We start from the raw sequence: 23612 nt of genomic DNA, 5'->3' as shown, positions 1-23612 counted from the left end.
AGAATAGTCTTCGTCCAATTTAATAAATTTCTTCAACCCCATAACTAAAAAAAGATGATCAAAAGATTACACCATGTTTTTTGTGTTAAGGGTATACTAAATTAAACGGCTTGATACATCAACTTATTAAAAGCATAATAGTTTTTTTTAATATATGTAATGTATAAGTTCATACTAGAGCGGCAATTCTTAACACGACACAAAAATAATCAGATTTTGAATTGTTACTCCTAATAAGTTAAATAAACATGCTCAGATTGGCATGTTTAACTCTTTTAATAAAATGGGTCATGCTTAACTCGCATAGTTATATAGGTCGATCTGACAATCCACTTACAATTAAGGTAAGAGATTTTAAAAAAATTGATATGGTCAACTCGTCGGATGGGTTAGCCCCATTTATTATTAGCGTGTTTGTAACGTGATTACAACTTATGTACAACCTTTTAGCTTGTTAATTTCATTTTGGTAAATGATTTATACGGGTCGTGCCCGGTTACATGAAGTTATTATGTTTAAGTTAGGGTTAATGTCGTTTACATAAACAAAGGGTTTGACAATTAATTACGCTTGTCAACCAGGCACGACGAGACACTTGGCTCCTTAAGTTCAATATGTTAGCACAACTTGTTCATAACTTTATCAAAGCTTGTAAACTTGTAGACAACCAATTTAAATCATTTATAGCTCATTTACTATCCATTAACCCAAACTTCCTAAAACATTTAATTTCTTTAGATAAACATGTTACATGAGTCATGTTTGAGCCACACAGTTTTTAATGTGTTTAACTGATGAAAAAATGTTTTAACATGAATAAATGTATGACTCATACTCATGTTTAACAATTTTAACCCTACAACATAAACAGTTAATCTATCAATTTGATACAATCACCGAAGGACTTATAGCATAAAGATATATATCAAGATGTGAAAATAATGGCGTTGAGGGTTCTAGCATGATGAACAAATGTGTAGATTTAGCAGCTATATTAGATGGTGTGTAAGTCACCTTTAGAAAACTTAGCTTGATACAATCACCGGCCAACCGGTCGCAGTTATTATTCACCAAACGGTATTAAATCTTCCATTGCTTTAACTAGTACTGAGATTTTAACCAAGTATGCTGTGAAGTAAGACTTGCATTATGAATGTGACTTTGGACCCTGAAGATGTGGTCACTCTCCAGTCTTTATCATTATTGCGTAGACCTATAACTTCCAACCCTATTAATAAATGACCACTTCTTTTTTCTTCGAAACCATTACTTTTACATGGGCAACAAACAAATGCGAGGGGTGGTTTTGTCTTTTACCATAATAGTACATGACCAACCTAGGCAATGTTTTTGATGGATATGTTCAACCATCTCCACCGACACTTCGTTTAAGTATGTCCTAACTCATTTATGCAATACAATTACTTCTTTATTATAAGTAACATTATTATTTTTAATAAGGGTGTAAATCATGTTGGGTTGGTGGGTTAGCTAGTTGAATACTTCAACCCTAAGCCGACTGGTATATCTACTTGTATCATGTCGTGCTGAACCTAGATCGTGTTTCCGATCATCGATTTTGTGTTCATTTACGAATCGTGCCTTAGGGGTCATTTGGTTTTCTTATTGGGAGTGGAATTTTGTCGCCAGTTGAAAGCCCCAACAACGCTTTGCTTATTTCAGTTCGTCATTGACTCATTGTCAAACGAAACTGGTACCAAATCAATTTTAGTGAAGATGGTTTAAACGGGTTAACAGGAGACATGTCAACCCACTTTTTAACGGGTCCTGTTCCGGTCGGCTCATTTTTAAACGGGTAGTTGTTGGGTTACCTATATAAGAAAACATGTCATGTTGGCTTACCCAAAACCTATTTTTTTGTGTCAAGTTTCGGTTTAGCCATGTTGGCCAATCCAAAACTTAATTAGTCAAACACTCAAATAAACCAAAACGGATTAAAACCCTTTTATTAATAGTTTGGTCATTGATTTGTCTAAAAACCGTCAAAAATAAAAACATCTATCCGTGATCACATGTATTTTGCCCATTTGGGTCAATTTTCCCTTACATGGTAAAGTAAAGCTTAATATATCAATTGCAATATGATCGACGTGAAACAAGTTCTATATCTTAGAATGGTTTCTGTCTATAACACTATTTTAATAATATGTCAAATAGAAGATAGTAATATTTCTTAAATCAAAATCAACGTAAACCAAATGAGACGGCACTCCTTGCATCAAATGCATGCCATTACTTTTAATTAATATATTGTCCCATCAATTGGGACTTTTTATTAAACAAGGATAATGGTGTGAGCATCTCACTATTTATCTACTTCTTATCTTGTATATACGTCCACCCATAATTTAGATATATAAGAAGTTATGGATTTGGATTATAACTTTAAATTTGAGTTTTTTATATTAAAATTTAAGATCATTGAAACAATACTAATAAAAGAGAAATTATTCTTATTGAGTAATAATATTATGACAGACGTACTAATACATTATTTAGTTTGTAGTTCCCTAATATCAACCACCCTCCCCCCACCCAAAAAAATAAAAAAAATATACAAACAAAAAAATAATAAATACATAAAATATATTGTTCAGCATTTATAAGTTCTACTTCTACCCTTAGCACAAATCGGGTTTTTCAAATACCCGGGTTCAGGTATGGAATCGGGTTCGGGTATGACCGAGTATTGGAAAATCGGATATTGGTAATACCCGGGTCGGGTTCAGGTCCGGGTAGTCTCTAAAAACCATACCCTATGTATTGGGTTCGGGTCGGGTATGGAACCGGGTATTCTAAAACCAGGTATTTGAATACCCTATTTTCGGGTATTGAAAAAACCCTATTTTTGGGTTTTTTGGGTTTTTTTTCCGTGTTTTTTTCGTGTATGGATTGGATTTTTGTAAGGGGTTACAATTTTTAGTGGTATTTTCGGGTATTTTTTAGGTATTTTTCGAGTAATTTCGGGTATAGATCGGGTATTTGAAAAACATGGTTCCGGGTATCGGAAAAATCCGGTTCCGGGTATGTAACCGGTTCCGGGTTTCAGGTATTACCGGGTATAAATCGGGCCCGGTTCCGGGTACGGGTTTTGGTACTAAAATGCATACCCTATCCATACCCTAAGGGTAGGGTTGGGTACAGGTTCGGGTATTAAAAACCCGGGTATAAAAAAAGTCTGTTACGGGTATTTTTTTCGGGTCCGGTTCCAGGTTCGGGTTTTTTTGTGCACCTCTAACTTGGGCTAGTGCAAATACTGATTTTATGTTATAAGTTTGTATGGGCTTGCTTTTTTTAAGCCTGATATGTAGCCCATCTAGTATGTTATACATGCGTTTGGGCCCCAACTTAAATTAAATTAGGTTCATTAAGCTAACAGAGCAACGCTTACTAAATAGACAGACCCGAACCCGACCAGGGTATTGCCAATACCCGATTTTTCAATACGTGATCATACCCGAAACCGGGTATTTGAAAAATTCGATTTGTACACCTCTAAGGTCAACATCGTTCGATTGGGTTTAGGTAACCAAGATCGAAGGCAAGGGTACAGTGTGAAAGATATAACCACTGTTTTTTTCAAGAGAGAATTAATTTCGTAATCTCAAATAAATAGAAGACCTTGATAACTAACGCTATTGATTATTGAGAAAGAAAGCGTGTCACATAGTGTAGTTGGATAGAGAATTCTCACAAATTACAAAATAAGTAAATTATAAAGTTTTTTCATTACCTGGATGGTATCATTTTCAAACAATCTCATTGCTATACATAGATTAATTAGTTTATTCTTTTAAAATTTAGTCTTACATGATTATAAGATAAACTTAAGATGTATGTATAACAATAAGCGTCTTTAATTATAGAATGATCACGAAAGCCACAATTCTATCATATGTAGCCCTTTTTAATCATACGATCTCTAATTTATCCTTCATAAGTTCTACAAGTTGATTAAATTAACTAAACTTTTTAAGAATTTATTTAAGAGTTTCTAGATTACACATACATATTTATATATATAAAGTATAAAGCAAGATCAATTTAAGGTGACTTTTTGACTAGGATGGATCTCCCAAGTCCTAATTAGACTACATTCCACCTATTTTCCGGAAGGAAGAAAAAAACATAAGCATATTTCATAAAACAAAAACAAAAACAAAAGGCAAATTAAACTTTTTTTTATAAAGGAAACACCTATTGATTTGGTAGTTCAAACTTCAAATGTAAATGTGAGTGCTTTATTCTACATGAAAAGGTAGGTAATATTCTATATTTGAACACACTTTTGGCCAAGAATCCAAAGCCAAAATGAACAAATTTATTTTTATATTATTTTATAAAAGAGGATTAGAGGAATGTTAATTACAACAAAATTTCATGTGTGACTAGTTAATCCGAAAATCTTAGAAATATAAAGTAGTTGAAAGATAACAGTATAACATCATAGTTTGAATACGAATCATCAATCTTAGACTTCTGCATTTCAAATGTGAATTATTTCATTCCCTCTATCATTTCTGCATTTCAAACACTACCTTATACTTTCTATATACCGGCACATCTAACCATTATTTACACATAAATCTTATTTATGAATTGCTCATAAAGGTATAACATTTAAACCTCACCGCTTTTTTTCCAAGCATAATTTGACCATGCATTATTACACAAGACAAAATGATTTTACTTTTGTCTTCCCTAATACGAACATAACATAATTAAGAATAATAACACCTTTTAAAACACCATATAAACTTAGAAATGAGCGGAGAAGACGAAAATACCCTTAAGGATTAAACTGGTCTTCTTCGTTTTGATACTCTCCATTGGAATTGAACCTATCATACGAGTACTTCTCATCATTCCCATAATACCCTTGTGTGTCGTACTGATTTCTAGAATTAAATCCCCTTCCATTCATGTTTGCTTTATAATTATTATTTTCCATATTAAGATCGTAAAAGTACTTTCCATTCTCCAAGAACCTCGTATCACTCATTCCCTGCTTCTCGGGTTTGTACATGTTCCCATTGTTACGTGTACCGTACTGCTTCTGTGAGTTGTACCTTCCATTCTCCATCTGCTTCTCGGAGTTGTAGATATTTCCAACATCTTCCGTCTCCATAAACCTTGCATCATCAAGCCCTTGCTTCTCCGAGTTGTACGTATTACCACCATTTTCCGTCTCCATAAACCTTGCATCATCAAACCCTTGCTTCTCAGAGTTGTACATATTGCCGTCATATGTTTTCTGTGCATGAAAATGAAAGAAAAACAGTTTTGAATCCAGAAAAAACAAAAAAAAAAACAAAAAAACGAAACAAAACTGAGAGTTTATTTTTATGTATTTGTGAAAACTGAATTTTGGTTTTGTATTTAGTGAAAAAACCAAACCAAACATATAGACTTTTATTTTTCATTTTAAATAATTGCAAATATTTAATAAAGGTAACTCAAAAATTCTAGCATATATATATAATAATTATAAAATAAATAATAAATACACGCCAAATTTTTCGGGTTGAGTTATTATACAAAGGCTAACAAAAATGAGAAATGTGAGAAGCCATAATTGATTGACATGTGTCAAGTGGGGACCAAAGATAAAAGGGTATAAAAGTAATAGTACATATTTTCTCTCTTCACATGCAAGTCACATGCCAATTCCCCCATCATTTTAACGTCCATAACTTTTTCATTCAACATTATTTTTTTATAAAAAAAATTCACCATAATAACAAGTGTTTTTTTATCTTTGAGAAAATTACTGTTTGCGTCCCTGTGGTTTTAGGGCGGGGACATAATGAGTCCCTGAAAAAAATTTTGAACCGGCTGAGTCCCCGTGGTTTCAGAAACGAACAATTTGTGTCCCTATGGTTTCAAAAACGAACAATTTGAGTCTCTGTTATTTCAGTAAAATGAAAGTTAAGTAACAACAGGGACTCAAATGGTTCATTTTTGAAACCACAAGGACTCAACCAGTTCAAAAAAATTTTCAGGGACTCATTGTGCCCCCGCCTTAAAACCATAGAGACGCAAACAGTAATTTTCTCTTTATCTTTAATATGAGTATGACATTGTTATATAAAAATTAAAAAAAAAATACGTCATTATGTCTTTGTATCTTTTGGTCGTTGTGTCTTTTCGTCATTGTGTCTTTCTATTTGTCATTATGCTTTTTTCGTCATTGCGTCTTTCAAATCATCATTGTGTTTTTTTTAAATGCTAATAATGCGATTGTGTAATAATAATACGTAAATATAATGATAAAATAACAACAAATTATCTAATACATAAAACACAATGATGAATACATATTATACAATTACATGAAACATAAAACACAATGATGAATACATATAACACAATGACCTGAAACGTAAAACACAATGATGAATACATATAATACAATGACCTGAAACGTAAAACACAATGGAAACTATATGTTACGCAATGACATGACCGTAATACACAATGACTAAAACACAATGATAAGTAGAAAGACAAATGATGAGCACAAAGACACAATGACAAACAAAAAGACACAATGACGTAATCTATGTTTTAATTTTTATCTTTAGTATGAGTATCAATTTATAACACAATGACCAAAATCTATAACACAATACATAGAAAACCCAATTTAAAAACACAATAAACAACCAATAACACAATATAAAAAACTCACTTAAAAACCCACTAATTTTTTTAAATTTTTATATAACAATATGATACTCATATTAAAGATAAAAAAACGCTTGTTATTATGGTGAAATTTTTTTAAAAAAATAATGTTGCATGAAAAAGTTATGGACGTTTTAAAATTATAGGGGATTGACATGTGCCTTGCATGTGAAGAGAAAAAGTTAACAAAAGTGGGTTATTACCTTTATGCCTTTCTCATCAATTTATTTTATTAAATTAATTTCCTCCATCCAAATCTAAGATCAATGGATTAGATTTCTTCTCACCATTCTTATTTTTTTATCCTTTGTATTTTAACTTTACCCAATTTTTTCAGCCATAAATTTTAAAGCTCAAATGACAAAACCGAAAAACCAAAACTAAACAGTTTCAAAAAGTAAAATACGAACATTTTCGTGTTTGGTTCAGTTTAGCCCAAAACAGGCTCAAACCAAACCGTGCACACCCCTTACTTACCTTAGATTGGTATGTTTGCGGGCCCCTAAACTCATTAGGGATGCCTTGTGTGCTGCTATGAATGGGGGTGGTGTATGCAACCGTGTTGTAGTTTTCCGGGAGGTAAGACGGGAGGTGGTTGTTGGTGGTGGATGGTGGAAGTTGGCCAGATTGGTGGTCGTAGAGGCCGTAAGAGCCGGAATCTTTGGTTTGTGGGATGAACTCTGGTTGTTGTTGATCATTGGTGTTTAAAGGCTGTGATTCTTTAGGGATGTTGTTTGAGAATTTGTTGAAAAATTGGCTTTCTCTTGCATGGATGGTGGATGAGAGAGTGAGAGTGAAGAGGACGAAGAAGACATCAATGATAGCCATGGGAGAGAGAGATTGTGTTTTTGGCTTGGTTCTTGCATTATATGTTTCTTCGGTTTCTTGATTTATATAGCAATGCTTTAGGGATTCACCCATATCATAAAAAGTAAATCTTTAATTTAATTCATTTTTAAAGTTGATGCTGGTGATTTTATTGTTATGTATAGAATATTTGGAAAATCAGCATTTACTTACTGATTAAATGAGAATTCATAATTTAGATTTGTACATGCTAGACTCTGAAATACCCACTTGTTAAAAGATTATTGGGCCTTTGATACAATGCAGTAGTTTAACACCGATACAAATTCGGAGTGCTTTTGAAGTTTCGTAGTGAAACTATAGGTCGGCTGTGGCTTGGAGCTCTGTTAGCTACTGAATCTAGTACCGAAGTACGTATTTTTGTTGTAAAGTTAGTGGCTAACTGTAATGTGACATTCATCAACTTTCCGTATTTGAAACCCGATCCATATTGTATTTCGAATTTTTATTTAACCAATAAATCAATAGATATTATGTTATATTGTGTGGTTTTATGTTTATTCATGGTAAATCAACTCAATCATGTGTTATAATCAAATTTATTCGAGTATATTCGCTAATTTGGGGTATTTAACAAGTTCATAGACTGAAACTGCCAAAATTCAAACTTCCTGACACTCAAACACGGGGTCGTGCTTCCCTTTCCACGCCCCTATGTCCAGCTGTCATAGATAAGACAAAAATATGGTCTTTGCACATGAAACATAGGGTCGTGTTTCCCTTTCCATGCGCCCCCCGTGTCCAGCTGTCAAATGTACTTCCTGACAAGCATTAAATGCACATGCAAATCTCAAATCACGGGGCCGCGTCAGGCTACCAGTTCTGCCTATAAATAGAGGAACTTGTTTCATTTCTTACATGGGAATTCCACTTAAACACACGCTTTGCACTTATAATCAAGAATTTTGGAGTTGATTGGAAGGCTTGGAAGGTCTCTACTCAAGTAGAAAGAAGAATTATCATCTTTGTTGTTAGATTATCTTAATTTCACCATATCTTCTTCTTCATCTTCTTCTAATATTCTTAGCTAATTGGGGATTTCTATAAATGATAATTGAATTGATATTTTTGCTATTATAATCAACAACCAAATTATGTTGGGTCTTTTACATGCATACAATAATCTATCATCTAAAGTACTTTAAATTCTTGTTTTAATACATAAATGGTTATGAAATTCATATAATAAACGTCATAGAACTTTCATAGACAATTGTATGCATAGTTTTGTTACTTTGGATTTGTTCTTTAAGATATCAGAATAATTATATTTAAATATTGTTATGATTTTGGTTAATTCATTAAGCAAATCTATAAACATGCTTTTTACAAAGCCTTAAGAACCTCTTAACATGTTGTTAAATATCACCTATTTAAAGTATATTTATAAATCGTTACGATAACTATTTTTGATAAAACATAGTTTCATACTTTTATACATGTTCATATAAATAAGGAATATTGGTTTTAAATAATCCCAACTATGGCCTATTGGTAAATATCAGTCCCAACTTTACACTTGCCTGCTGACCGTCCCAACTATTGATGTATTTGTTTTTAACGGGCCGCGACTAACGGATGTTAACTCCGTTAGTGATTTGCTGACGTGGACCTTCTTCTCTGGCCGGAAACCTGCAACTTTGCCTCCATTCTCCCTAATATCGTCACACCGTCTCCCTCCCTCTTCAAAAGACATCGAAAATGAGAAAATGAAGTAGATTTCATCTTCTTTCATGGTCAATCCCTATATACCAAACCCGATTTTATTTTCAAAAATTTGAAATCAATGTTACACGATTTACAAAATAATTATAGGGCTTTTGTTAAGAGGATAAAAACGAGTCGAATGATGTGTTAATTACCTCGAATGGTGCACGATTGACGAGGGTGAACTTCTCCGGAGACAACAATGGCGGCACGTCGGTTAGGTTTCGAATTAGGGGAAAGATAGAGAGAGATAATGTAACGATATTAGGGAGAATGGAGGTGAGTTGCATGTTTCCGGCCGGAGAATAAGGTCCACGTCAGCAAATCACTAACGGAGTTACATCCGTTAGTCGCGGCCCGTTAAAAACAAATACATCAATAATTGGGACGGTCAACAGGCATGTGTAAAGTTGGGACTGATATTTACCAATAAGCCATGGTTGGGATTATTTAAAACCAATATTCCTATACATATACATATACATAAAAGTTGTTCATTTTCGTTCGAATATTCATACTTGTGTTATTCAATACATTAGGATAAACCGTTGTGGTTTTTCTTGTGTCATTCACCAACTCGCTTTTAGGCTTTATCATTTCTCGCTCCCATATCCAAGTGAGTAAATCATGGTTTTAAAAACATTGGGGTTGTAACAACTCGGGTTCCAACGAACGAATTTAAAACTAATATCCGACCCATTTTATATTATGGGAAATTTTATCATCGAAAAATAATCGCGTTCATCGAGAATTTATTATACGATTTATATTAATTTATTATAATTATTTAAAATGTATTTAACTTTGGAAAATGAACGTTTTTAGCCCAAAACTAAAATTTAATCCTGTATTGTATCCACATAAACTCTCTAGGGACTAAAATGCAATTGTTATATATATTAACCAGTTACCCAAACCCATAACCAGTCACCCGTATCCACAACCCGTATCCATGACCCGTTTAGTTTACTTGAGCCTAAATTAAAGAACTTATTTAGGAATTGGATTGTGTTTATGATTTCTCATACTATAACTGACCTAACTAACATCACGAATTAGGAATCAAGATCAAACATATGCAATTGATTTATTAACCAAAACCGTCATGCTCTAAACCAATTATGTAACTTAGGCTTACACATAATTCAATTAAACCCGTCTGCTCTTCCTTCCCAACCAGACAATCAAAACCCCTCAATCTAATTGCAATACTTTTAGCCGCTATCCCCTGTTCGATTTGGTTCTTGCCGCCGGCGACGGGGTTGGCCGTTCTCCCAGATTTCGTCATCATTAGAGGTAATTAAAACCTGTATTCAGTTCGTATCATGTCGTTAAACAATAACCCTAACATTAATTGAATAAACGATGAACGGATTAATCGATTGCATAATCTAGGGTTCTTAATCAGAATTGGGTTTTAATCGTTTATGTATATATTAAGCAGTTTACAGATAACAAACCAACTGACACCCTAGCTCAGTTGGCTAGGGTGTGTGTGTTTATTCCAGGGTGTGGACAAAGGTCGCGGGTTCGAGCCCTGTTAGCCCCTATTTTTTTGTATTCTTGTTATTTAATGGTTTAACTTGTTTAAATAGTTATAATATATTATAGTTATAATATTAAATACTAAATAAACAATATTTTATCTAACCGACATCCTAAAGTTAAACTTTTCGTGTCAAATAGTTTCGTTACAAGTTTTCGTGTATATATATATATATATATATATATATATATATATATATATATATATGTATGTATATATATATATGTATGTATATCTTATTAAATAATAAATCATTATTATTTTATTTAAAAACCGACTCTATTACCAAGGCTTTTCGTTGTCAAAATGTTTTTATAAATTTGCTCATATTTATTATATATATAAACACACATATATATTATTATTATTATTCGTTTTAAACAAAGTTATAATAAAAATATTAAACATGTCAATATGTTTTTACCATCGGGTTTTGTTAACGATTTTAAGATATAAATTTTTATTATAATTATATATTTAGACGTTTATTATTATAGTGGGTCTTAACTCATACTTATTTAAACTAATTATTCGTAAACCCGATTTTATGATAAACAATGATTTTTATAATTAAATGATAATAATAATCCTTAGAGGCCAATCGATCAATCCATAACGTACCGATAATAATTGTAACCCAATTCGCATCGAACTCCTAAATTCATCATACGTGTTACATCATTTATAATTCACTCATAATATTATTTAATTAGGATTCTTGTCGGTAATTCTCGAGGAGTGTGATTATCGTTCTTGTCGTAATCACTCCCGTTTGGCTTAATCGATTAGGTGAGTTTGATCATTCCCCTTTTTATACACTGTTTTCTAACGTTTTGTGGACATATGCGTACTTAGTCATATTTTCTATACACACACACACACACAAAATCGCAAATATAATCATTGTGTGAATATCAGTTGAATGCAATTTGCTAATTGCTACATGTTTAATTGTTTACTTGATAATGTTTCGGAGAGGTCCAACATATCCCCTTGTAGAGGGTTCTCATTAGTATGATCATACGACCGTCTTAGTAACCGGAGCCCGATTTGCTTGGCGAAGGTAAACCTACAATTTAGTCATTGTAATCAATGCCCGATTCGTTTGGCAACGATTCATTGGCACACAAATATACTTGATTTTGGTTTGTTAAGGTTTGATTGATTATTACCACATTAATTGGCTTGCGCATTTAATACTTATCATTTATTATTTATTTATTATATAACTATTTGTTGTGTCAAAATTGGTGATCATCTCACTCAACATATTTGTTGACAAAACTCCATTTCCTACGCATATGTAGGTTGCCTGAGTTGAAGGATGGACACTTAGAAAGACCTTAGGGTTATATTGAAGACAAACTTGAATTTAAGTGATTGTATTTATTTATTTAAATTATATTGATGTATTTGAATATTGTGTATTATTTGAATTAAATAACTAATTAGATATTGTCACATTTCATATATGATAGTATCTTCGAGCTGTGAGCAATCGGATCACGCCCCGGCATTTCCGCCTTAGGTTGGGGTGTATCATGTGTCTCATTAAACAATCATGGTTTTGTTATTCTTTTAATTATGCAATTCAATCTATGTTATGTGTTTATTCATGCTATGTGTGGTGATGCGTTGTGTTGTGTTGTGTTGTGTTGTGTTGTGTGGATATTCAATCAATCAAGTGTGATCATTAACTTAACAAGCCATCGGTAACGATGATAGAACTATTTGGGTGACGCCCATTCGAATTTGACCGGTTTTAACATTTGGACGTTCGAAACCGACTTTTAGCATAACCTTCGGGTTATGGAAGCAAGCCAACATGATTTGATCACACATCTTATATGTTGTTCAATCATGCATGCTTAAATAAACATTTGACATGCTAAATTGCGTTTGCAACCTGTTATATATATGTCTCAATCTATAGTTGCTCACCAACTATTCATATAGTTGACCATTTTATTTTATACATGATGCAGGTACACAAGTTTGATGTTTGCTTTGAAGTTCAAAACGCATTACCACTATGGACCTAGGCTAATAAAACAATAAACTGTGTTCTCTTTATGCTATGTTATGATATTGAACATTACTTGTAATGCGTGACATGTTTTAATTTGATGAATAAATATTATAACTTTAATTAGTGTAATGCGCTATGAATCATCACCATTCACGTCCCGACGTATAATCCGCCGTCATCTGGGGTGTGACATTATAACCAGCCGCCTTTGGAACAAAGCCATTTTAACCACCGTCTTGGCCAGTGGCGAGCCCCCCTAATTTTTCTCACAAGGATCGGAACATTTTTGGATCGGTTTTTAGTTGACTATAGCTACATAAATTTTTTTTCGATTGCGGTTAGGCAGTTCGAGTCGGGTCATGTAAAAAAAATAATCAAACAAATTGCATATAACAAAAAAAAGTACGTTAAACTTCATTATAAATGCATAATGAAAATACCATATATCTAAAGTTGTTCTCTACAAGTTTTCATTTTTTGAAATCTAACCAAAACATCATTTAGTCTGACATTCACAGGCAAGCCTTTTTCAATAAAACAAATACAATTATCGTTTAAATTCGCATCACCCGTCTGATTACGCAAATCGGAGTTTACATACTTCATTGCCGAAAAACATTTTCAATGCTTGCGGTTGCAACAGGTAATACGAGAGCTAACTTCAATAAGTGATACACCAATGTAAATGAAGTTAGTGAGCAAAATAATGTATATATAAAGTTGAATCATTTTCTTTTAAGATTAAAGCTCTTGATCCGTTAGATTCGCCCGATATATTACTTGCGTCTTCATAACCTTTGTTAATAAGTTAAATGTTGATTGGGTTGATAGTTTTTCGCTTGTGATTAAAAATTGGGCATTTGGGCTTAAATTTGTTTCTATTAAACTCAAATTTAGTGGAATAAATTATTTATGTACACTTATATAATTACTAGGTTATAAATCCGTGTATTACACGGGTTTGAAAAATTAAATCTCATTCACTATCTTATTATATGATTTTGGTTCTTAAAGTTGCAATAATCATGTACAAAAAACACATCAAATCTCTTGAAAAATCAAAAAAGTTGAAAAATGTTAATAGTTACTTCAAAGATATTATTGTGCTAGTTTCAACATATCTTGCTACTGAACTAACAGCTACAAGAGTTTCTATCGGTAAAAAAAAGTTACCAGAGGATTCAAATTGGGGGTTTAATGATATTAAATTATTAACCATCTATAACCAACAAAAAAATAATCTTGTGTGGCTTCCTTCATGTTTTTTTTTCTAATTCATGCCTTAGGTTATAAAATTAGAAGCAAAAGCAATTGCATATTTGGTAATATGACGAGAAAGTGTAATACTAAAAAAGTTATAGGCATTTTATCACAATTTATTTTGGTTTCAAACATGCCATTTTACGAAACTTTTAATTTTAGATTATCTTGGCACATGTACTCAACTCCAACAACATAAAATGAAACTAAACAGTTATAGTGAGCTTTATATTTGTGTGTAAAAGTAAAAAAAGAAAAAAAAACATAAAGAAAACATGTTCTGAACCAAAAGTAATATTTTTTTAATGACCAGTTTTGACCATAACTTGTACCGATTAAACCGGTTCTTATGCGTTGCGCTGATTGCACGACCCGTCCGTTTTGCCAGATATAAAAGAACACAAGTAGCAAATTTGACCTGTTTACTTAAAGGGTCGAATACAAGTTGAACTTGCCCAAAATGTTCCAAGTCATAATAAAGTGGGCATATTTTAAGTGGAACTTGTTGTGACCCATTACGTAAATCAAAGTAAAAAAATTGTTGCAAAGGTTTTATTCACAACAAATAAATATCTCACCGAAAACCAAACCATCATTCCTCCCAAAATTAAATAATGGAAATTTGGATTTTAATAATTCCAACAAAATGCTATTGGCCGATAATAATCCTTACTTCGTTTATTGCCGCTGGTGGTCCCAAATTAAAAAAATATTGGCTCTCAATGGTCCACATTTAAAAAAAAACTTAACGGCGTTAAATTTTTCCGAATTTGTGATTTTTTAGTGCTTTTGATCGGAAGGAGCATACGAGTCAATTGATGCAACACGTAGCTCGAAATGGTGCTCCAAATGGCCTGATAAGTGCTTCAAATCGGGTGTTTGAACTCCAATTAACAAAAATTAAGTTGTTTGGAGCATCGTTTTGAGCTACGCTTTACATCAATTGACTTGTATTCTTCTTCCAATAAAAAAACCCTAAAAAATCAATTTGAAATTCGGGAAAAATTTGACGCCGTTAAGTGTTTTTTTTAACGGAGGACCATTAAGAGCTAATTTTTTAAAATTTGTGACTACCAGTGGCAATAAACGAAATTGGGATTATTATCGGTTAATAACAGTTAGTTGAGATTATTAAAATCCAAGTTTCCTTTTTTTTGGAAATTTGGAAATAAATAATCCCAGCTTTTGTGTATTGGTCGATAATAATCCCAACTTTAAAAATCACTACCAGTCGTCCCAACTTTCAACTATTTTTGTCTCAATGGTCCTCCGTTAAAAAACACTTAACGCCGTTACGTTTTTTCCTGAGTTTCAAAACTATGTTTTAGGGCTTTTGATCGAAAGAATGATACGAGTCGACCGATGTAAAAAGTATCTCGAAACGGTGATACAAGCGACGAAACAATGTTTCAATTCGGGTGTTTGAATTTCCAACTAACAGAAATCAAGTCATTTGAATCATCGTGTCGAGATAAGTTTTACATCAGTCGAATCGTATCGTGCTTCCGATCAAAAGCCCTAAAACATCGGTTTGAAACTCGAGAAAAAACGTATCAGCGTTAAGTGTTTTTTAACGGATGACCATTGAGACAAAAATAGTTGAAAGTTGGGACCGCTGGTAGTGATTTTTAAAGTTGAGATTATTATCGGCCAATACACAAAAGTTGGGATTATTTATTTCCAATTCGCCAAAAAATTTTGAGATTCTTGTATAGAAGATAGAACACAAACAAATCATAATAATAAACAACCAACTTAAAAGAAACTGCTTAATATTTCGAACACCCTATTCATGATCTTACTTCTTACAATGATTTTGTATAAAATCGGTTTACAACACCCATAATTACAACCATTTTCCTATTCATTTATAATAGTCAAGTATACTTTATAGCCTTAACTTGCAATATTTAGAAATAAAAAAAATGAGTGTTGTGCCTATAACAGACAACACAATGTCATCACCACCAGGATGCTCTTCCAAGAATATATGAATTTTGCTTCATGAACGTAAATGGATATAAACATATCATCAAGGAAACAAAACTCACCATGAAAACTCTATATTTTAGAGATCAAATTAACTCATTTTCTATATCAACTGGGCCAAAACTCTAGTTGATGCAAGCTTGTGACAATGAATAAGCACAATGAATTTCACTATCAGTTAACACGTGACAAAAAAATGCACATAATTATTAAATCTGAAAGATAGAGTACTGATATGCATTATCATCAATCTACTATTCTCATTGAGTGCTGAATTATGTCACTTTAGCACAAGTTATCAATACATATAAAAAAGTTTATTATGTAGAATTAATAGTAAAAAAATAATCAAATGAGATGAACCATTTTCGTATTGCTCGGAGTAAAAACGAATCATGGCATCTTCTAAATTGGTCACTAATAAACTAATAACATACAACACAAATTTACGCACGCTAAAATTAGTTTCAAAAGATCTACATACGTTCTTTTGTTTCTAATTTTTTTATTTTATTTATTAGTATAAAATATAGATAAGTCATTAATATGGAATGCTTAAAATAGTTATTAATTGTTTTAATTAGATAACTATGGCTTTCAAAGTTGAACAATAATGATGCTATTTGACAAAAAATGAGACAATTAGGTGCCATGTGGCACAACAATGGTTTTTATTTATTATAATAGTAGATTTCTATAAATATGTAAATCTAATTTTATTAGGCCGGTTTCAAAATTTTATGAGGTCGTTCTTAAAATTTCATAGAATATTATTTAAATAAAAAATGTCATGTTTATGAGTGAGAGGTTTTTTTGTAAAAGATGGTTTTTTAACTTCTATTTTGATGATAATTCATATTACAAACATATGGGTCCATTAGAAGGGTACAAACTATAGAAGGGTTCAGGTCCCTAATCACTTGAGACTCAAGGATCCAACCATCCTCCCTCCATAAGATGTTCTTAAATGCATCACCGAAAGAGCCTTCCTTTTCTCTCAAATTAAATTTTATCTACTACACCTTTTAGTAATAGGTGAATTCATCTTTTTCCCTGGCCCGGCAACGGGAGGTTTTTCACCTTTGTTGACATGACTTGGTGTTGCGTGAAGGAAGAGGCAAATCTTATCGGTTTTCATTTTATGGTTGGCTGACGTGAAGGAGAGAGGGGGTCTGTGACCCCGACATATAAACGTCACATGCGTGTTTAGATAGTTACATTAATTTTGGGTGATTAATTGTTAAAAAATATACAATAAAAATAACAAACTATTTTTATGATTGTGGATTTGTACCAAGGGTTTTAGGCCTAAGTGGTGTCGAGTGTTAGGAAAAATATGTTCTCCTCATATGGTGACAATTTTGTTGTGTGAGTCATCGATTTTAAGTGGTATTCTTAATTATTCAAAACTTATGTCTTGTATTTGAATTTGCTCAAGTTGAGACCGCACGGTTACAAGTTTGAATATGATCTTAACCAGTTTACCACAAGGGCCTTTAGTGGCGGGTTCTCAGAACATGAGATGGTGGGCTTGACCTACCCAGTATCGCTTGTGATGGGTTATTCAGGATATGAAGTCCTCTTTTGCCAATGGATTATTTAGAATAACCGGACCTTTATTCGTTAAATAAAATTTAGTTCCCTCCTTTCAATGAAATTTAAAATGGTCATTAAGAAGTGGTCACATGTTGATCATAATTAAAATGATTAATAAAAAATAACTATTGGGTCTACATATTATGTTGCCTTTTCTTTTTCTTTATTTGTTTTCTGGAAATCGTTATGTTTGATATTTAATACTTCTTATACTTATACTTTCTATATTGGTACATCTAACCATTAAATACACATAAATCTTATTTATGAATTGTTCATAAAGGTATATATAACATTTAAACCCCATCCATAGCACCTTCTTTCCAAGCATAAATTGACCATGCATGATTACACAAGACAAAATGATTTGACTTTGTCTTCCCTAACAAGAACACAACATAATTAAGAATCATAACACCTTTTAAAACACCATATAAACTTAAAAACGAGCAGAGAAGACGAAAATACCCTCAAGGATTGAACTGATCTTCGTTTTGATACCCTCCATTGGAATTGAACCTATCATACGAGTACTTCTCGTCATTCCCATAATACCCTTGCGTGTTGTACTTATTTCTGAAGTTAAATCCCCTTCCATTCATGTTTGCATTATAATTATTATTTTCCATATTAAGATCGTAAAAGTACTTTCCATTCTCCAAGAACCTCGTATCACTCATTCCCTGCTTCTCGGGGTTGTGCATGTTCTCATTGTTACGTGTACCGTACTGCTTCTGCGAGTTGTACCTTCCATTCTCCACCTGCCTCTCAGAGTTGTACGTATTGTCAAAATCTTCAGTCTCCATAAGCTTTGCATCGTCAAACCCTTGCTTCTCAAAGTTGTATGTATTGCCACCATTTTCTGTCTCCATAAACCTTGCATCATCAAACCCTTGCTTCTCAGAGTTGTACATATTGCCGTCATTTGTTTCCTGTGCATGAAAATAAAAAAATAAAACATATCTGAATCCAGAAAAACCGGAAAAAAAAAAGACAAAAACCAAAGAAAACCAGACAGTTTGGTTTTATGTTTTTGTAAAAACTGAATTTTAGTCAATTCTGGTTTTGCATTTAATAAAAAAACCAAACCAAATATATATATTTTTATTTCATTTTAAATAATTATAAAATTTAATAAAGGTAACTCAAAAATTCTAACCCAAATATATAATAATTATAAAAAAAATAATAAATATCAGCCGAATGCTTTTCAGCTCAGATAGCAAAACCAAAAAACCAAAACTAAACGGTTTAAAAAATAAAATACTGACGTTTTAGTTTTTGTTTCAGTTTTAGCCCAAAACAGGCTCAAACCGACCGGCTCAAACCGACCGTCCACTGTGCACACTGCACACCCCTGCTTACCTGGGAGTTGTACATTCTGTTTTGACCATTGTATTGGTATGTTTGTGGGTCCCTAAATTCATTAGGAATGTCTTGAGTGCTGCTATGAATGGGGGTGGTGTATGCAACCGGGTTGTAGTTTTCCGGTAGGTAAGACGGTAGGTTGTTTTTGTTGTTGGTGGTGGTGGTGGTGGATGGTGGAAGTTGGCCAGATTGGTGGCCGTAGAGGCCGTAAGAGCCGAAATCTTGGGTTTGTGGGATGAACTCTGGTTGTTGTTGATCATTGGTGTTTAAGGGTTGTGATTCTTTAGGGATGTTGTTTGAGAACTTGTTGAAGAATTGGCTTTCTCTTGCATGGATGGTGCAAGTGAGAGTGAAGAGGATGAAGAAGACATTAATGGTAGCCATGGGAAGAGAGATAAAGTTTTGGTTTGGTTCTTGCATTATATGTTTCTTGGTTTATATAGCAAGGACTCCCACACATAAGTCATAACATGGTAAATAAATCTTTAATTTATTTCATTTTTAAAGTTTTCGTGCTGGTGGTTTTATTCATTTATTGTTATCAGAATATTTCTTCTTGGTTTATATAGCGTCCAATCATGTCACCTTATTTCTACCCTTAAGTACCCATAAATCATAAAATCACCGGTAACACCTACCCACAAGTACCATAGAACTTTTCTGTTTGTTTTTAAATTCTCCGAGTTCAATAAATGTCAAAATTGAGTCAATTCTATGTGGCAAACCTTTGCCATGGAAAGAAGTCATGCACTCTACACATATGTGGTGGCAGCGGTGTTGTCATAAGGTTTAGAAGCCATACACTCTATCTATATTGGTGTCCCGTCATCTCTTATAGATCAAATGAGATTTAGTAATTTACATTGGTACAATTGTGAAATATACACTTGTCATAAGATTATTTTGCCTTTGTCAATACGATAGTTTAGCAATGCTTTTGAAGTTTGGTAGTAAAACCATAGGTCGGCAGTGGCTTAAAACTTTGGTAGCTGCTGAGTCTAGTATCGAAGTATGTATTTTGGTGTCGAAGTTAATCGCTTAATTGTAATAACCGCCTCTGGGACGGTAGCCATTTTCACCCTCATCTTGGTGTCAGTTTAGCCCCCCGTAAGAACATCAATTGGTCTAAAATCATCTTGAATTTCATGTTTGAATCTTCATAATGAACTTCACATTCTTTAACTTCTTTAAAAAACTTAAGGTGTTATATGATTATTGATTTCAAGATACCTGAAATAATGAATAAATTTATTTATGTATAGGATTTACATCTGCCTAATCTATATTACCGTCACATTAATTTGTAGGTAAACGACTAAAACTAAAAAAAGAAAAAGGAAATTCATACAACAAATTAGTTTAATTATTTTACGTATATAACATACAAATGTACATGTTACATGCTCAATAATAATAATAATAATAATAAATGGTTTATTTATGTGTATAGCATACGATTGTTTATGTTACATAACTAATAATTAAAATATTTAAACGATTTTACATATGTATGCATGTTCTATACATTTAATGTTTTTCTAACATAGTAACATGTTAGGTGCAAATTGGAGGGGGGATATTGGGAAAGAAGAAGGATGATGATGACAATGGTCCCTGATGCAAAATAGAACATTGACAAAAGAGCCCTTTTCTTGTGGGCCGATTTTCATTTTGTGTTTATGTTTAGAGTAAATTATCAAAACAAGGAATTGAATTATGTAATTGTGTTTTTGTACATCATAGTTGAAAGAAAATGAACAGCATCTAATGAATTTGTATATTTTGTCGGCCATGACATGAAGATACAAACTTGAAGCATTAACACTACACTCCAAAAGAGTTGTCAAGTGAACGATTTCGTTGGTTGTCATCTTTTCGTTTTCTTGTGTTAAAAGAATTTATAATCGACTCTTTCTAGCTAAATTCGATAAATATTTGATGTGTTAGTGTGTTACCGGTTAACGCACTCTGATAAATTTATATCCTAAGTGCATGTTTGGTTATATTATAAGGAGGGCATTTTGGGAATTTTGGAATAGAGAGGGGTATAGAAAATAGATTGAAATAATGGGAAGGGCAGTATAAATGTATAATCATGCGTGGATCGTGGGGCATAAATGTGATAGCAGCATTGACGAAAGATGGCAGTAAGTCATGTTTAGAGCATGCCCTCATCTACTCTCTTAACTCAAAAGTCCTTTTCTTATTCTTCTTCTATTGATGATAGATCCATGCATCTCATCCTATCATCCCTCTATTTTGGAAAATTGTATTTTAATAATCTCAGCTTTATTTTAATGATCAATTATAATCCCAACTTTGTTTATTCCCACCAGTGGTTCCAAATGTAAAAAAGTTGGCTCTCACTGGTCACCCGTTAAAAAAAACTAACAGCGTTAAGTTTTTTCCGAATTTCAAACTGATTTATTAGGGCTTTTGATCAAAAGAAAGATACGAGTCGATTAGCGTAAAACTTAGCTCAAAATGATGCTTCAAATGGCTTGATTAGTGCTTCAAATCGGGTGTTTGAATTTAAAATTAACAAAACTTAAGTTGTTCGGAGTATCGTTTCGAGCTAAGTTTCACATCAATCGACTCGCATCATTCTTCCGATCAAAAGCCCTAAAAAATCAACTTGAAATTCAGAAAAAACTTAACGCCGTTAGATTTTTTTAACGGGGGGCCATTGAGAGCCAATTTTTTTAAATTTGGGACCACTTATGGGAATAAACTAAGTTAGAATTATTATCGACCAATAACAGAAAGTTAGAATTATTAAAATCCAATTTTCCCTCTGTTTTTATCATTATCTTTATGCTTTTAGTGGTTTGTGAATAAAACATTGTTAATGCAAGGCATTTTAACAGGGGTATACATAATAAGGAAAATGTTAAAATAGAAAGCAGACAAAAATGAGATGCACAGAAGGATTTGTGGCCTAAAAAGTTTTAATAAAAAATCATAATTTAAAGTATAAATCAAACACAAAAAAAAAAATAAAAAAAAATAAGAAAAACTAAAATACTTCCCATGTCGTCCTCGTTCAAAAAAAAATAAACAAACAAAAAACACAATGATAAATGAAAAAAGACACAATATATTCCAAGATATAAAACAATGCAGAACAAAATATAACATAATGTTGAGTAATAAAACACAGTATCAAGGGAAAAAAACACCATGTCAAAAAAAATGACATAAGCAATGACTTAAATAAATAAATAACACAATGATAAATAAAAAATAGAATAATCCTTTTTTCTCATAACATTGTGTCTTTTATTTTTTTGGAACAAGTACGACAGAAGAAACATTTTAGTTGTTTTTTTATTTACTTTTCTCATTTTAAATTTATAATTTGAGTTATGATTCCTTTTTAGTGTTTTTTTAAGCCACAAATCTTTTTCATCCATCTGTTTTCATTCATAAAATAATTTCAACCTTACATAATATAAAAGAATACCATAAAAAAACTGATAATTTTCTAAATGAGGTTGACGACTTGTAATGAATAAACACGTAACTTGTTGCAATCAACGTTTCACATGTTTTTCTAAGAGCTTAGATTTTCATCTAACCCCTCATTTTGTGTGAGGAGTGTTTTTATAATTTAGAGAGTGATTCAGGGTGTTGTGAGTGAAGATTTTTATATTTTAGAAAAAGTAATGATCTTTCTGTATATTTGAAAAGTTACTGTTCATCCCCTATAAAATTTTAATATATTTTGAGAGTGGTTGTGAGTGAAGGAAAGAGAAAAGTTAATGATAAAAGTTATAAAAACTATTATTTAATTGAAATAGAGAGAGAAAATGTTGTGAGTTTTAGTGTAATTTTTGATTTTAAGGATAGAGGGTAGGATAAGAATGCTCTTAAGGAATCCTCCTATTTCATCTCATTTTTCTCATCTTATCCCGCATGAAATGTCAGTGCCACAACACTTAAAATTAGAACCGAGAGATATCAGTTTGCACATCCTGGATTCCATGAAAAAAATATACCCGAGACAAACCATGGGGGGCAGTATTCCCAGCCGGCCCCGTTATTTTTTTCCCACCCATTTCCCGTCTCTCCACGAACTCCATGATGTGTTGTATGCTCTAATTAGATAAGAAAAAAAGATAATCTAATTTGGTATCAAATATTTTGGAAAATTAAATTACTTTTTGTATCAAAAATCTAACTTTACTAATAAAAGAAAATAATGAGGATGATGTGGTAATCCCGCATTTATTCTTGGTTTAATCTCTCTTCTCATTCATTCTACATATCCATTGGTTATGGGTAAAACCATTTTAGCAAATGGGTTATAATTTCCTTTCTAACATTTCATCTCATTCATCATACCTATCCATGGGTAATTGATCAAAATAATTTGACAAATGGGTTATAATTTCCTTCATAATTCTCTAATTCGTCATCTTATTTATTCTACATATCCATGGGTCATGGGTCAAACACGATTTTGACAAACGGGTTAAATTTCCCTTCTAATTTTCTAATCTTCCATCTCATTCATTATAGTTATTCATGGGTAATAAGTCA

General features: G+C 32.4%; 2 protein-coding genes across 2 annotated transcripts; both read right to left on the bottom strand.

The window, feature by feature from the left end:
• Nucleotides 1–4746: 4746 nt before the first annotated feature.
• On the bottom strand, nucleotides 4747–7553 carry LOC143552802 (uncharacterized). The gene is made up of 2 exons (XM_077042937.1): nucleotides 7186–7553; nucleotides 4747–5275 (listed from the first exon to the last, which is right to left on the bottom strand). The coding sequence occupies exons 1-2, from the start codon at nucleotides 7534–7536 to the stop codon at nucleotides 4811–4813; spliced, it is 816 nt and encodes a 271-aa protein (XP_076899052.1). The 5' UTR covers nucleotides 7537–7553; the 3' UTR covers nucleotides 4747–4810.
• Nucleotides 7554–18012: 10459 nt separating this feature from the next.
• LOC143552823 (uncharacterized) lies at nucleotides 18013–19454 on the bottom strand. The gene is made up of 2 exons (XM_077042950.1): nucleotides 19068–19454; nucleotides 18013–18634 (listed from the first exon to the last, which is right to left on the bottom strand). Exons 1-2 carry the CDS (start codon nucleotides 19452–19454, stop codon nucleotides 18173–18175), a joined length of 849 nt encoding a protein of 282 aa, XP_076899065.1. The 3' UTR covers nucleotides 18013–18172.
• Nucleotides 19455–23612: the final 4158 nt, after the last annotated feature.

The sequence above is a fragment of the Bidens hawaiensis genome, unplaced genomic scaffold (genome assembly GCF_021521415.1).
Source record: "Bidens hawaiensis isolate Kalapana, Puna unplaced genomic scaffold, B.hawaiensis_p1.1 tig00017038_1, whole genome shotgun sequence".
In the NCBI taxonomy this organism is placed as follows: domain Eukaryota; kingdom Viridiplantae; phylum Streptophyta; class Magnoliopsida; order Asterales; family Asteraceae; genus Bidens; species Bidens hawaiensis.
The sequence above is the reverse complement of the archived record's forward strand: the minus strand, read 5'-3'. Positions and strand labels throughout refer to the sequence as shown.